General features: G+C 42.8%; 1 protein-coding gene across 1 annotated transcript in view; it reads right to left on the bottom strand.

Moving 5' to 3' along the window:
* The window catches only part of CSMD2 (CUB and Sushi multiple domains 2), a 306,341-nt gene extending 289,545 nt beyond the window's left edge, over positions 1-16,796 (bottom strand). Inside the window, exon 1 of the mRNA XM_040588319.1 lies at positions 16,499-16,796. Within this exon, the coding sequence (XP_040444253.1) occupies positions 16,499-16,655 (157 nt within the window). The 5' untranslated portion in view covers positions 16,656-16,796. The remainder of the gene's footprint in view (positions 1-16,498) is intronic.
* Between the last annotated feature and the right edge of the window lie 479 nt (positions 16,797-17,275).

The raw sequence follows: 17,275 nt of genomic DNA, 5'->3' as shown, positions 1-17,275 counted from the left end.
GTAATTGAAAACTCAGAATAAAGGTTAGAGCCACGATGAGTCATTAATACAAAGAGCAGATAAACGAACAAGCACTTATAGAAATATTCAGATAGGAAGGGGGTCTATCCCTTTGCCTGACAGGCTGCTCACCACTTACCCGCAACAAATCTTAACCAGAATATCCCAGAGTACATTAGCCAGATCCACTTAAAAGTACATGTTTCATCCTTGTAACACCTGCTGAAACAAGGAGAAGTTTCTGCACTAGGAAGAGGGAGATTCCCAGCATCACCAGGCAATACTGCCATTCAGCACATGGAAACAAAAGCGTACCTACAGTGCCTCTGCCCTCTTCTCCCCCAGCTACCATGCCCTGCCAGGCAAAATAGGTGTAGAAAGGGCCTACACAACTCCTGTGCTCCTCGGGCCAGTCATCTACATCAACAGCTGATCAGCAGTTCCATACCCACTTGGCTTGTGAGTCACCTTGAGGTGTCCTCCGCTACCCAGTCATCAGGGATGCAACCCTCTGAAACCACCCGCCATCCCCCACAGACCTGTGCGGAGACAAGACCCCAGGCTCATTTCTTACAAGTGACTGGGATAACGCAGAAGTCACTGTATATATTGTCATGGCCAATGCTACTGCATAAGTCAAACACACAGTCCTGCTATTCCCCTTTCAACACAGTACTGATGCTAGCATACCTCAGAGACAGGCTGCAAAAATACCAAGACATATGAGTAAAGGTATAATCAAAGGATGCAAAAACACACAATCCTGTCCTTAGAGCACAGCTGAACACTTCAGTTTCAGTTAACAGCTTCCTTGCCATGCCATTGACTGACGCTGACAACTCCTGCTGGAGCTTACCATGAATTGCATCGGTGGCACACTGGATGTGCCCTCATGCTGTACCCGACAGATTGACTGGGTCCATTGAGTATGTTTGAATACTGAAATTCTCTGGCAGAAACTTAAAGCCATGTCTATAGTGATCACTAATATCAGCAGAGCTCAAAATTTCACACCAAAGGGGAATTAATGAAATAGAAGATGTGCAAAAAACTTAGTAAGAAAGTATGGTCTCTGCTTCCAGACATGAGACATTCAGACAAGTGTTATGGTGTGCCTGGTTCAGAAAGGTTGGGCAAGAAGCAAGAACATCAACTGAAGGCAAACATTCCCAAGTCCAACTTCTAAGCTTACTGAGTTTTAAACACACCGATCAACAGCTGGGCCTGTGCTCAAAGTCTCCAGCAAACAAAGTTTTGAGCATTCTTCACTGGTTCAAGTTTCTCGAGTCTGTTTTCTGTAATCACATTCACTATTATAATCATCAGTTCGAAAAATGCAGAGGTACAGCGAGTGACTACAAATTGCACTATAAAGTATATATACGGATGTGTGTTCATACACATATATACACACACAGAAGTTGTTGAAGCTAAAGTAGTCCTGTTCATTACATACTGTCTCCTTCCAGGATTGGCAATCACACCATGTAATCCTATTTTGAAATATGTTAGCTTTTCACTCCTGTACATCACACGGGAAGATTCTTGTTAGAACCTTACTGGTCTGATGCTTCTAAAGTTATTCTAGTTTCCAAGCTAAAGTTAATTTGTGCCCAGTATGAAAACACCCATTTGTTTTCATACCAACATTTCTGGTCAGCTTACAGTCCTCCTCCGTGTTGTGTTTTTACCTGGCCTTGATGTATCTCTACAGAATCATTAGACCCCCTTGCAATTCTGTTTGCCAAAATAAATGAACCCTGTGCTTCCACCCTTCTAAGATACATCCTCCATTCCTCCGGTCATCCCCTTGCCAACCTCAACCCATTTCAATTTGAATGCCTCCTGCATAAAGGACATCAGACCACTCCAATCATCCCAACGAGGGTTCCTCAGTGCCGTAAGAGTTGCTATGACTTATTTCTCATCTCTGCTGGAAAATCCATTGGAGTTGCCTACACATATACTAAAGCTTTTGCAATTCATCATCCAGAAATTCCGGGGGTTTCAGATTCCTCTTAGTGGAACTGGGTTTCACAAGTTAGGTTTCAAACTAAACACTCCGTGACCTTCACACACCTCAAGCCTAAACAGCCGGGCTTCCTAATGCTTGCAATAATTTCACCTCTCACCAGCAGCCATTCATTAGCAACCTAAAGAACTGTAATTATTTGCAAGACTTCACAGCTACGTAATTCCTGATGAAACTGGGCATCTTGTGCAGACCGTCCATTACTTAAAATCATTTGCTCAGCTTGGAGAAGTAACACAGTTATCCCAATATTCAGCCAGAATGGCCTCTTCTCAAGGGATGTAATTTTCTCCCTTCAAAACTTTCTCTTTCAAAATTGTCTCTTAATCAATTTTGACTGCTCCCTTAGCACCACAACTCTTCTACATAGCCATTGTCAGCATAATAATAATATCAAGCACTTATATAGCTATTTCCATCTTCAAAGCACTTCACAAGCATTAACCAATTAATGCATATTCTTCCCATGCTGTCTCTAGCGTAACAGCCTTGCTGGGTTTTCCCCGTGACTTCCCTTCATGGCTTCCCACTTGCCCCAATACTCTTTAATTGAATCCCACCGTCAGTCTCCTTCCAAGTGCTCATACATCACATTTTAACAGGAGCCGGAGAAGTGCTGCATCCCACTCTGGTCACAGGAGAACACCATGCAAGCTTACCCACTTTCTACCTAAAACCAAGAGTCAGTCTAAAAAAAAAAAATACAGTTTAACACATGGTTAAGGCACTAAACTGGAACTTGGGAGGCCTCGATTTGACCCTAGACTCATGGCAAGGTTTCAAAGAGATTAAGCTACTCCTTTATGCAAGATTTCACAAAACCAAAATGAGAGTTCACCTCAGGACCATGAGTCCCTTTTCAAAAGGAACTTAAGTAGACCACGTTTACACAGATTTTTTATATTATTTTTTTTTTATATAACCCAAGAACCTTAGACAGATGCCTTGTAGCCTTTGTAAATGCACCTGAGTTCTGCAGCTAACGTATCCTCTTATAAAACCCTACTGGGCAAGTACACACTTACTTAGGCATCTAAACATCCTTGAAAATCTTGCCCTGGGAGTCCAAGGCTCAATGAAAACATTCAGGATTATTCAAAAGCTTCTTAAAATTTTACTCTTATTTTCTCTCTGCACCTGCATCACGAACACAGTGAAGGTTTAACTTTTCCCCACCCCAGTCCAGACACCTGTGAAAATGACACAGGGTTGGCACGGTTTTCTGCTATGTCTGTAACTCCTGATATGTGAATCTTGTGAATCTCAGATGTTATCCATTGCCCACAGGCTTTAGGTTTCACCTGACAGTTCATCTCAACTCACAACCGAAATGAACACTCAGAAAAGAGAAGCTAATTTGATGAAAAACTTCTGTACAAACCCCTGCCAATGGACTCCATTCATAAGCACCATTTTTATTCAGTCTCATTTATAAGGTGCTAATTATTATCTCCAAAACAAATTTTTCAATTTGTATTTCAATTATTTTCCACTAACAGAATATTTGCATTTAAATAGCTTATCCACCGTGCTCAAACTCATTTTCATCTCAGGTGTTAGGACTCACTAACTATAGTTCAAAGACAGAGCAACAACTACAGTTTATTCACTATGAGGGTGCTGAGGTGCTGGCACAGGTTCCCAGAGCAGCTGTGGGTGCCCCATCCCTGGCAGGGCTCAAGGCCAGGCTGGATGGGGCTTGGGGCAACCTGGGCTAGTGGAAGGTGTCCCTGCCCGTGGTTTGAAGTGAATGGTCCATAAGGTCCCCTCCAACCCAAACCATTCTGTGATTCCAGGACTCCTCCAACTCAAAAAAAAAATAATGTAAGAAAGGTGAAGTAAGGTTCAAGGTGAAACCCACCTCGCTAATCACAGTGAAAGCCTAATTTAAAGATTTTTCTCATAAGTTTTCATTATTAGCCTCTATTCCCCCTGTACCAGACGTATGTCATCATGAGAAGACAAAGGTAGCTGCAACTTCATTTGCCATTATTAGCCATGAAGCCGCATGTCCCTCTGAAGTTCAGTGCTCCCTCAAGGCCAATAAGAATGGAACTTGCCCTGAGAGACATCTTTGACCCAGCTACAAGTCTCATCTTGCTAATAAATTATAACACCTCAGTCCTCAAAATTCTCACAGCAGTAACAATTTCATCACTACACCGATGGAGAACTGACACTTTAAAGAGAATACCGTGGATATAGCTTCTTTAGAAGTTAGCCCTAAGCTCAGAGGGGAGTGCAAGGATTTCTTTTCTACTCCTCACCAGGTTTCAGTTCCTAGTGTGTATCTTTAAACTCCAATAGATTAATCTGGTTGTATTTTCATGCATTTGTAACTACATGGAAAGCACAGAAATTACACTAAGTCTACTATACCCTTTTGGCAGTTGCAGGGAGGCCACCGTCCCTTTTTAGCACCGAGGGCTCAGAACAGAAAGGAGACAGAAGTTCTGTAGAAGATGACACAGAAGAAGTGATTTCAAATATCCAGCTAATGCCGTAACGAGCAAATTAGCTGTGACTACAGTGACCAGAACCTTCTACCTTCAGCTATACATATTAAAGAAAAATATCCTGAATAAGCAGAGACCCCACTTATTAAAAGCCCTTCACACTTCTACCACAGTTCTCATTTAACCACGCTCTCTGAAGAGAAATGTACTGTGCGTTTACGAGTGCTTTGAGATCTTCCAACGCTCTGCCAGGCATTTCTATTATAACAGCTTGTACTTGTATTATTGTATTTGAATTACAAAAAAAAGGCAAACAGAAAGCAATTTCTCTCAGGAATTTTTGTTGGGATATAAATCCAATTTTTACTTGATTCCATTAACAGCACTTTCATATTCACTTCCTTGAAGTATTACTGCACTTGATCTTTATTAGCTCATGCCTACTTGTCACCTTGAGCAATCAATGAAAGTCACCAGAAGGTGACAGCACACAGAAAAGTTAACAATTCTGTTCACCCAATGGGACAAACAACAGCCACATGCCCTAGAAAATAAATAGTTACAAAAAGGTTTCTAACAGATTATCCACGGAAAAAGTAAAATATTTCAATCACATTGAAATTTTCAGTCCCTTTACACAGGAATTTCACATATAGAACAGCAAATCCTAAATTCTTCACTGAAAGCTACCAGCTCTGTTCCAATGATAAATGTCCTAACAATCCTGGCAACTGATGGATGCTCTGATACTACAAAACCAGCCTTATTTTTATCACATTCTGATCCAATTTAGAAAAATTCTCATGCTAGCTACCAATCTGCCACAACTTGTGCACAAATATTCTCACTAACTGCAGTGGATCAATCCACTCACGTGCAAAGTCCAAGTCACTTCCACACAGTTCCTGTATCCCATGACCTCCAGCTATGTGTAACTAACAAAGAAACCCAGAACTTATTTCCATTACCATTATATTGTACTATTCTATTTTTCTTTCACCTCCTCCATTCAATTAAAACCTCATTTTCACCCTTAGACATATTCTACTTAATCTTAGTTTTCAATCCCAAAAGCAGATCAATACATTTCTTCTTCAATCTACACAGCTCTCAATCAAAAAGCTAATAAGGGGTGAACTGAATCGACTTGTAGGTTCAAATTGGGTATTTTTTTGTAAAAAGTCTCATTTGCTAACTGCACTTACGGAAAAGAAGGGCAAAAACTCCCCACTGTAGCCCTCAGTGTTAGATCCCCAGGCAAAAAAAAAAAGGTCGTAATTCATTCTGTAATTTATGACTGTCACAGTACTTAGCAGGAACAAATGACAGACCCTCCCATAAAACATTATTTTCTAGAACACTTCAAATCCAGCGAAATGAACTTGCTCTTCTCAAGATTACTCCTTCCAGTTAGGACTGATCCAGCTGTTTACAAAGAGGTAACAGCAGCACGGGCAGCGCAGGCATCATCTCTTGTATCTTAAATCTTGCCAAGGTAAGGAAACCAGCGCTGCATGTGCTACTGAAAGAAGATGACTTGGTTTCTCATAGATCAAGGTAAGATAGCAGATTATCTGTCCTCACGATCAAGACGAAGAACTTCACTCAAAGCCACAACAGTTTCACTGTGCTTTAGCTCTAGGTCTTAAGGAAGATACCATCTACAGCGTGGGGACCATTCGTTCCACACGCCCTTCCCTCAGCACACGAGCGCCTGACAGGATTTTTAATGCATTTTCACTGAAGCACCCTACCGAAGTACAGAAACTCCAATCCAGCTACTTCACCATCTTTTGAAAAGCTATATGATTTCCACGCCACCACAGCCTGTAGAAAGTGAATGGAGCCCTCAGAGGAGGCAGTAACCCTGCAGAGGGGACAGCATGTGAGTGACAGATCATCCCTCTCTCACTCCAGGACTGCTGCCTCCTGAGGGTATGTGTTAAACCCAACACCAGAAAAAAAGCCCCAACACCATCAGGGACAAATTCCCTATACTTCAAAAGCTTATTATTGCAGCAGGTGGGTATTATTTTAATATTAACAGACCAAGTCCTTCTCCAAGTGGTGCTTAACTTTAGTGAAAACATCCCAGGATGGTTGCTGACAGATGTCCTGTGTCCACAATCAGTGCCTAACCTTTCCCTAATGGAGACAAAGCAACAATAGAAGGATATAAACAATATGCTGCACAATGCAAGCAGCATCTTTAGAAATGGCACCGGCTTTGGAAAAGCACCAGGCTTCACTATCCTTCTGAAGGAGATTTCCTCTGAGAGGAGATCTGGTTTTCTCAATATTATTATTCAGTGTATCAAATGGGAAAGGAACATTAAACTGTGCTTTTGTTACAGAAGAAATGAGCTTCCATTTTCTGTACCTCCAGCTTGGCTTTAACCGCTCAGCAATGTCAGATCAAATGTCTATTAAAGGACCAGATCCTTCCTTTGCCCCACAGCAATGAGAAAAGGGAAGAATCCAGCTGACAATGCAGTTATAGAAACATGAAAGAGGCAGGGCTGGGGAGCAGAAAGAGACCCAGTACATCCTTACCTTTCCAAACTGCAAGACCAGCTTTTCTGCAAGATGCTTAAATCGCCAGCTAGCATTGCTCGTTTCACCTAGATCTAAGAAAGAAAGTCCACCTTACCGGCCACACATCCCAAGTCTTTGGGAACACACACACAAACCCATTAACAACGGCAGGATAAGGGGAGAGCAGTAACAACGTGTAAGCCATTACACAACAGTGTAAGCCATTACACAACACTCCCCACTGTAAAGTTCTTCAGCAAACTTCGTGCGAATGAAAAGCCAACTCAGATGTTAAGGAAAACTACTCATCTTGTTCTTAAAGGCAATAAGCTCAGGCTCTCTGGCTCCAAAAGCAATGACATAGCTGCCATAAAAAAGAAGATTTCAAACTCTGCTTTCACTAGTTTAACTAAAAAAAAAAAAGATAAACTGCTGACAAATAACAGGCACCATAATTAGGAAAAGTTCTCTATTTGATCTCTGCCATCCTTGAGCCATTCATCTTCAAAATCCGTTAGACAGTACTATTCTTCCACTCTCTAGACAAGAAGCTGAAGCTCACACAATTTAAGCAACAGCTTTCAAGCCAGACTCCACGGCAGGTTACAATCTGAAGACCCAGACCAACCTTTCTGCTAATACTCTGCTTCTGCTAATGACCAGCATCCAGTTTCCTGATGTTTCTGGCAAGTTCTCAGTCTGCTACAAGTCTCCTACCTTCCCATCCATACTGGAGTACACTACGCTTTTAAAAGCTGCGCTGCAGTCTTTTGATAAAAGGCACAAATGCAAATATAAACATATAGAAACGGTGTAAGTGATAACAGCTGAATTACAGAAGGAGCCGAGCAACCTGTGCAAATCCTTGCTAGAACAGAAACTGCATTGGATTATATTCCTGACTTTTTTTGCCATTAATACTTCTTGAAGTTCAGCAGCAGACAGACAACTTTCACCTCAATGTCATTCACAATTAATCCCAAATTGTACATGAAATGGTTGAATTCACTCCAGGCAATCAAGGGAGAAAACCAAGAGCATAAAACTTGTGTAGCTAATCAACCTAGTGCAATTTGTATCTGCTGAAAGCTTTTCACAAACATCCGAAGATCTCTCTGCAGAATAAATCTGTAAATCATTTCAGGATTTTGCAAATCCTACTTATCCCCATTTTACAGATGGGGAGGTGAAACGGAATGAGTACGGCTCACACCCTCAAGGATTTGTAAGTGCCAACAGCCATAGAAAACAGCAAGAACTGGGTTTTAATGACTTTTGTGAGTCAAGAGAGTGTGCAAGTAACAGGAGCGTGCTGAACCAGAAAATCCCCAGTTGTGGTTAATTCTCTAGTTGTGATTAACTCATCCTTCTTGCCCTATTTCAGTACTTCTTGCACTTTCCAACACAACTGGCTCTGGGCACTGACAGGGCCAGGACTATCAGGCTGTGACCATGGTTTGGTGAAACTGCCTGTTGGTCTGCACCCCACTAAACTAACAACCGAGAAGCAGCCAAGTTCTTCACACTGAAAGAAATGGTGGTGGCACTAAGGCAGGTGGATGGAACCCAAATAAAGCCATTTCATTAGGACAGAATAGACTTAATATTTCAGAAAGGTAGTGCAAGCCAGAGGCCAAAAGAACCAATCTTCTCTTTCTTTTTGTTTTAAAATGTTCTGGATAAAGATACATTTATTGGCTATTCATTGTTGTTTTATCTGCCTTGAAATGGGAACTGCAGACATTTTGATAAATGGATTGAGAAATTGTTCTGTTTCAGTGTAACTACTGTAAAATGCCTTGACATCCACTAGCACAGATACAGCTCAGACCTCATCTGCAGAGAAAGCATCTCAAAAACACCTCTCTTCGCAGCAACAGCACAGGATTTCTGTGCTGCTGTTCAGCACGCAGTAACACTCAGGAGTGAGACGACCTGGTGCATTCCTAGCTCCACCAGAAACCTGCTGCACGACCTTGGGGAAGCCTTTCTGCATCTGGTTCTGCCTCCTAACTTCCCCGCGCTCACAGCAAAACATCTTCGGGCACAGACTGTTTCTGCCCAGTGCCTTCTCTCACAGGGCTAACAATGAAGCAGAACAGCAATGCCTCCTTACTTTGATGGAAGGAAGAACAAATTTGCCAGCAGGACATAGGATGCTGTTAATTGCCTTCTGGTTACAGAGAGAAAGAGCTGCCTTCGGAGGTCACCGGGACTAAGGAAGAAGCCCAGATGCCAGTGTGAGTTGAGGTACCAGGCTTTTACGAGAACTTGGCTGCAGCTCCAGCCCGAGTCCTGCACAGCAGCACTCTCATCAATGCCAGGCTGATATATGTACAAGTATAAAGCTGTTTTCTGGTGACACTGGTTGCCTTTCTTCTGTATTGTCCTTAGCCAAACCTGGCTTAAGCAGCAGACCTCCAACAGCGTGGGCAGAAACCACCTCTCCACCTATTGTCACAATTCTCCAACACTCCAGAATTATATCCAATACTTGTCAAGAGTTTAGATTGTACATTTTTCCAGGCAAGGGCTGCCTCCAGCTGTATGTTTACACTGCACTAGACTCTTAAGGACCACTGCTCATGAAGCTGTTGAGCACTCCATACCATGAATACACTTAACAACACGTTGCACAGGTGTCTCTGCAAGTCATGTTCCCCTTCCTTCAGCTCTCTGAATACCCGCTTCCCCTAAACGTAGGCCACCAGTTCATTTTCAAGTAGATTTTTGCAGTCAGTAATGGGGAAGGAGCTTTTAAAGCTTTGTTTAATTCCTCCCCTATTACACATCTCCCTGGCAACCAGAGCCGCTCCAGGCCGCACAGTTGCAAGACCCTTCCCTTCCAGTGAAAATCACAGAGCATCAGATGTCCCTACTCCACAACTATTTTGACCTTTCAGAAATTACTAACACTGGCAGGGCTCTGACATAGTCCCCACTTCTCTCTCCATCCAGCAGACAGCAGCGTGCACACAAAAACCAGGCAGTTAGTTTATTATTACAGTGGTGATACCTGTACCTTGTAAGGATGGAGAATTACTGCAACCATCGTTGCCTGACACTGCAAAGAACAAACACCAACCTGTTCACCGTGAAGTCAAATAAAGAGGGGGGAAACCACACCCAAAACAACCCCCTTTCCCACTTTCATGCAAGGGAGGTATAAAAAAAAAAAAAATTACATACAAGCTCCCTCCAGCATACTGTCTCCATTCTAGCTGGCTGTGTCCATGGCAGCAGCAAAGAGACTGAAACAGAGTTAATTTGATTTCTTTAATCGATGGGATTTTCCCAATTATACATTAACCACTATCAGATCAGTTTGCCACTGCATGGCATGGCAGAAACACATATATTTTGCAGATTACTGCACTGCATCGTGTTTATTGCAAGCAAAGTACATTGATTTCCATAACTGCACTGTACTTCACTCCTCCAGAAACACTGTGTAAACACGGAAACTGTGGGTGCTACTATCACTTTTTTTAATCTCTGTATCTTGATTTCTTTGAAAGCAATGCAAGGGCCTGCTTCTCAAAGCAGGCACTCACACACCACAGGAGGCCTCAGAAATAACCCTATAGTCACATTGAAACCATCTTACCTTTATGCTCCTTTGCAAAAAAAAAAATAAATTAAGAAACAAAGCAGGAGAAGTGATCTTGTGTTTAAGGCCGAGACCAACGTTTGCAGCTCTGCCACGAATTCCCAAAATGACCTTGTGCAAGTCACTCAGTAGAGCCAGTTGCTTTCCATCCCAGAGGCACTCCTCAGGGACTCGTACACGGCTTGTGGCCCGGCGCTTGAAGAGATACTGAGCAGGCAGCAGCAGTATTTCCCCTGCCACTTCCACCACCCCCTCAACACTCTGGATTTACCACTGATACAGGTTAAAAAAGCACTTTATTAGGAAAGCTCTTTAATTCTATGTTTGCCTCTACTCTGAAACGGGTTACACCAAAGGTATTGGATGGCATCGTACCAGCCTCATTGGCTGGTTTTATGCACTGTAACATCTAGGTGACAAGTATTAAGTGCACATATTGTAGTTCGCAATAAATATGTTTAAAGGAGACATTTCCATAAGCAGCAATATACAGACTCCATTAAAATATTGAGCTAGACTACAAAACCCCAGTTAACACACAGGATTGATGAGGTCATCTCTGTTCTCATAGCCAGTCTTTCTGGGTGGAGCAAAAAACTTACCTGGTTGTAAACGCCTTTAAAGTCTGATGCTATCAGCCTTCCCATCTTTCACCTGCACCCACGGGGGCTGCATTTGGATATGAGAGCCAACACGTGATTACGCTACCTCTGACATTTTTGGCTGCTGTATGTATCAAATAGACAACCCGATGCTGGACTTACCAAGTCAAGCAATACAGAATCTTTGTTACTCAATTTTATTTTTGGTAGCCCTTTAAAGTCAATCTCATCTTTCCCCTTCCATCTGAATTTGCTATATTTTCTGGGTGAAGGCTAATTCAAACCTAGGCCTATACATTGTATTTCTGAACTTCCTAATGCCTAAAAACATGTAGGATAGCAAAGAGGTATCATTTAAAAGCCACTCACCTAAACATACCTTTGTTGTAATTTCACTAAAGCCTATGAAAAGTTACTCCAGCCCTATGTCTCAGAACACTTTTGATAAAAAAAGGAGTTAGCAAGAATTCTCTTGTGATACTATGGACGCAAAGACATCTATTGCAGCTTTCTCCCCAAAGTCTTTACACCAGCTATCCCTTACACAATAAGCCTCTTAAACTTATGTTGCAGTGACAGGTTAAAAGGTTAGCTGCAGAGAACTAACAAAAAACCTCAAGTTTAAATCCAGTACTGGTTAGGCTGCCTGACCTTCCCTCAAACCTGTCTAACCCTCAACATTATCATAACAATTTCCTCTGGTCAAGATCCATGCCAAATGTAAGTAGGAGCTAGGAGAGGGGGGAGCATCAACAGGAACATAAGCAACAAGCACAGCTGTGAAATTTGGCATTTCTCAAACAACTGGCCTCTCAGGAACCAGAGCAAGGCAGCAAGCACCACACAGTAATTCAGCAGTTGCAAATCCCTGGAGCACAGGTGCAAGTGGTTAACAGCAAACTGGGGGGAAGAATCACTCTTCACTTGTCCCTGAAAGTAGATTAATAAGTCACAGCCACTTCTGCATAGGAAAATGTATTCTCTATAGCAGGGATGCTACAAATGCTCATGTGATCAACTACACCCTAAGCCCTAAATTGCCCTGGCAAAATGCATATCCACTGGGATCTATGGCAGATTGCCTGGATCACATTCCCCGCACCCATTTTGACAAGCACCTTCTTTTGACAGAAACTCGTAGACGTTTGGAAGGCAGCCACTGAGATGAACAGACATCCACCTCTGTACCACTGCGGGCTGGCTCAGCTGGGACCCATCAACCAGCTGAATACAAAATTTCCCTAGGAGGTATCTGACATGACAGAGACTGAGCTAAGTGGCAAGGAAAGCTTGAGCTTAGATGTTCTTCAGCAGCACAGGGAGACTATGACAAAAACAAAAAGAAAAATAAAATCAGAGCGAGAGGCAGCAAACAATTGCACAGCAAAGGAAAGGCTCCCGTACCCCAAATGATGAAATCAATACAAAGAACAAGAGGACAGAAGTGCAATTGCTTGCCTACAGTGCCGCAGCGTGATGGTGCCGCAGCATGGTGGACTTGGCAGGGCTACCTTAACAGCTGGACTCGATTGTAAAGGTCTTTTCCAACCGAAACAATTCTATGAACTGTGACCCAAACATCCAAGGCTCCAAGCAGAGTCCCAACTACTGCACAGCGGTCTTCCTAGCAAGTTCTTTCTAGTAAGGGCTCCTCTTCCCCCACCCTTCTCTACCCATCATTATAGCCTTATACTTCCACGGAGGAAAGCATGCTGAATTTAAATGTTCTTCACTGAGAACTTACAAGTGTGCACACCCGTGTGAGGAGGTAAGTACGTACATGCACTACAGACAGACCTAAGGGCCACGTGGTAGCCCAGATTCATATGTAGAGGCACATGGAGGGGGAAGGATTGGCCTTAATCCCACCCATCTGAGCATCACCTACGTAACCCCACTGTGAAGTGCTGAAAACCTATGGACTAGGTCACGTACTCTCTCTCCCAGTAACAAGGACAGTGAGGCAGGTACAGCAAATTGCTGCCTTCCTGTGTTCCCAACCTAAGGGCCAAGAAGCCAGACTAAGCCTAAGCAGAAGAGCCGTACCCTCTAAACATCCGCACCCTCTAAATGTTTTCCATAAATAACTCCTTTCCAGTAACAAAAGGCAATAGCAAGACATGAATGAGTACATAAGAATCATTCATTCCATTTAGCACCCATATCCCCACTGCTTCAGTAATAGTAGGACTCAAATCAAAAGATATGCTCAGCTATTGCCATAAAATACTGTAGTTTCATCGTATGCCACAATCAAATGTAATCTAGCTGGTGACTATTACCTTCCTCCTATTTCAAAAAAAAAAAAACAAAACCACACACACACAACAACCCAAAAAACAAACCCACACTCATCTATCTACCACTTCAGAGAGTTAATATCTTGCACCCTTACCCCTTAAAAAACCATACTCAAATCACTGAGTATTGCACACTGACATTCCCTCCCTGGCACAGTAAGTACCCCTGAATCATTCTTCATCCTGTAGAGATTTAAGACAACAGAACAAAATAAAAGGATGATTTACAACATGAATACATACACATACATCAAAATTCATAAACAGCTTCCCCCTCCTCCACTCTTCAGAGGAAGATTCTGCCAAAAACTATTTTCCATAAAAAAAAAAAAAGAAAGAAAGAAAATTACAATGGTCTAAATTGATTAGACTACATTTCAAAAATGTATCTTTCTATAATCTAGGACAAAACAAGATGCTGACTAGCAAAGCAGTGTGTAAATAATGGTGTCAAGACACCCTTTATAACAGGCCTTCCAAAAAAATTGCACGTGTATATCCAATACATTCCCCAAATGCACCTTCTGGTGCTCATGCATAGCTAATTACCCAGGAATACCATTCCTGTTCCCACCTGTTTTGACAACCAAGAAATACAATTTCAGAATCACCACACATACTCTGAGAGGCCACTCACGGATCACAATTAACTTGCTAAGACCAATTTAGTGCCCTCTGCCTATCTTAAAACACTGTCACATCATTACTGCACCCCTAAAACCGAAAGGGGAAACTACACGAACCGCTTCCTTTCCCCCTACTCCCCACATACACAATAAGCTTCAGCAGATCACAAAGCACCACCTTCCCTACAGCTCTGTCAGTTCTTTGCACAAACAGAAGCTACATTCTCCTGCCTTCACAGTAGCATCTGAAGGAAGCACATGCTTTGTGCCAGGTTTTTTTTTTTAGAAGGACATTATTGGGCAACAGGACTACTGACATAGCACAGCTGATGTGATACCAGTAGGTTTTCTTTCCCTTTTTATTTTTAAGACGGCCAGAACTACTAACTGATAGTTTTACATGTACAGCTCTACTGCCACACTATGGGTACTCCTGGTTATTACCACCTGCACAAACCCTCGGAACAGGCGAGGTTAGAACTGAAGCCTCTTCAGGAACTTTGTTCTACGGAGGTTCATGATTTGCTCAGCGAAGGTACTAGAAGTCCCAGCCCCGACTACACTGACTTTCTGGGATTACACCCCAAAACCACCATGAACTCTGCAAAGGGTGGGTGCACTCACTCTGTATACACGCATTCCGTTCTGGATATCCAGCAGTATGCCACCGATTTCAAAGTTGGTGTCTTGCTTTGACAAAAAAGATCATTACTGGGATTTCAGAATTTGGTTTGGTTTGGGTTATTTTGGTTGGGGGTTTTTGGGTTTTTTTAGTTTTTGTTTTTCTTTAAAGAGCTAGGAAAGAGGAGCTATTGACCAATGCCTCTAGCTCTGATGCAAATAACACACACCTGAGGTCTAAAAAGCTTTTGCAGGTGATCTGCTCACAAAGAAAAAAAATATAGAGCACCAACATCTAGGTGAAGGATCCAGAACAGACAGCACTCTACATGCAGAGAAAAGGGACCTAGGGGCCTGAGAAGAAAGGCTTATATACTGAACAAGCAGATAAAGAGAAGCCTGGAAGATCTAGCATGAACAAGCTACAGAGAGCTTAAAAGAAAAAAAAAGAATCTGTAAACCCTGCTATAGTAAATCATCTATTTAGGTATCTCTACATTGGTCTACGTGTGTAAGAAAAACGCAACAGAAGCTGCTGGAACGGTTCTCTCTTGTGTACAGGCTAAATGCTCTTGCTGAAGAAAGGAAAAATATTCATCAAATATTCATCCTTAACTAGGACTTGTAGCTTGTTTGGGTGGTTTTATACCCTCTTCTAAGAGATACTTCCAGTCGGCAAAACTCTTCGGGTCCACTGCAAGAGTACTCAGGAGGAACAGTTAATACTTACTCTGAATCTCCTTAGAGGAAATTTGCCTTACATAATAAAATCAGTGTTGTGTTCCAGATAACAAAAGTTTAAAAAAAAAATCCAAACCCCAAGAAGCTCTCATGCACATCAACACACACACACGCATTCCTCTAGCCTAAGATACAGCAGACAAGACAAACGTTACTTAGAAACTCTTGGAAATCAGGGCACTGCACAGTGCTGAAAGAAGACACAGCCAAACACAGCTCTCCCACTCTTTCCCCTCCTACACACACATAAGGACAGTCCCTAAATATTTGCTGTTTACACCAGAAATAAACTTCAGTCCATAGATATGATTTTGCTACAAGGGCAGTTGTGGAAACTAGGGAGGAGACATAGGCAAACTGCCCCCAAATTCTAGTTATCTTTTGCTATCTTTCAAGTCAATAAGCACGTATTTCACAAAAAAACATGATGCTGAGGCCAAAGAGCTCGTATGAAGAGATAATCAACTTGAAAGGTAGGAGAAATAAGAGAAAAGTGCTTCCATCTTCAGGCAAGGTACCCTACATCTATTTCATCAGCTATGGGCAGATACCGGGGTACTGAAATATTGAGTTAAGATGCAAGGCAAAGACAGAAGGGGAAACCGTGATGGCATTTTTCAGAGTCATCTTGCATATTATACAGCAACTGTGCCCAAATGATTTGACCCACGAAAGAAGGGGAAGGAGATCAAATAAAGCCACCTTTTATCACCCCATTGCTTAAAATTGTTGCTCCCAGAGGATACAGAGGAAAACTATCTTGTACGAAGCTACAAAGGTCTGAAGAAAATATACTCCTTATTGAACACTACAGGGAAGCATGTGCTGACACAGAAGTGCATGCACACACACAGAGTGTCATATCCCCCCCACCCCCCCCCCACCCCACCCCGAGGAGATTAACAGTGGTCCTTTGATCTAAGGAGTAGGACAAAAAATCCTCCTAAAGTTGCCAGCTTTCTCCATTACACTTACCAGTCACCGAGACAGCCAGCAGCCCCACGGAGAGCAGCAGCACTCGGCTCCAGGAGCTCACTTCCACCATCATGAGAGCAAAGATCCCAAATTTTCCCCAGTTCCTTCCAAAGCCACAGCTGCATCCCGGCTTGTCCCATCTCAAGGAAGGCTGCATGTCAAAGGGCAGCAGGAATGGGGCGTGCTGGGGGTTGGTTGGTGGTGGTGGGTTTTGCCCCCTTTTTCTTCCCCTTAGCAATTGGGATAGTCCTCGGCTTGGCTGGATGAAGAGGAGAAAGGAAAGAGGGAGGGGAAAAAAGCAGGTCAGGCTTGTGATTTATTTTTTATTTTATTTTATTTTTTCAGCTCAGAAAAAAATCCCACCGCATGGAAGGCTCTGAGCTTCTGCAGCTGGAATGAACCAAGTGTGGCAGCAGCTCGGGGAGAGGAGAGGCAAGGAAAGGAGAGGAGGGCTGGCTCGTCCCTCCCGGTGGCTGTCTCAGAGCCAGCTCCTCGGCATTAGCAGTACACAGTCCTCGGGGATTTATACTTTTTTATTAGCCAGTTGATTAATCGTTCCCATATCATTGTCCTCCTCTTCACTGAACGCTGCGGAGGGGAGAGGGTACAGGCGGTGTGGTGAGGGGCTGCTGTGCAGCCACCGAATAGATCTGCCTCAGTTTTGCTTCCCCAAACCCAGCACAATCCTCCCACCAGCACCCACCCCACCAGAACCTACAAACCACAAATTACGCTTTAGCATTGTATTTCTTTTTAATGCACACTACACGTTTCTTG

The sequence above is a fragment of the Falco naumanni genome, chromosome 3 (genome assembly GCF_017639655.2).
Source record: "Falco naumanni isolate bFalNau1 chromosome 3, bFalNau1.pat, whole genome shotgun sequence".
NCBI lineage: Eukaryota > Metazoa > Chordata > Aves > Falconiformes > Falconidae > Falco > Falco naumanni.
Note: the sequence above shows the minus strand (reverse complement) of the source record. Positions and strands in the feature narration are given on the sequence as shown.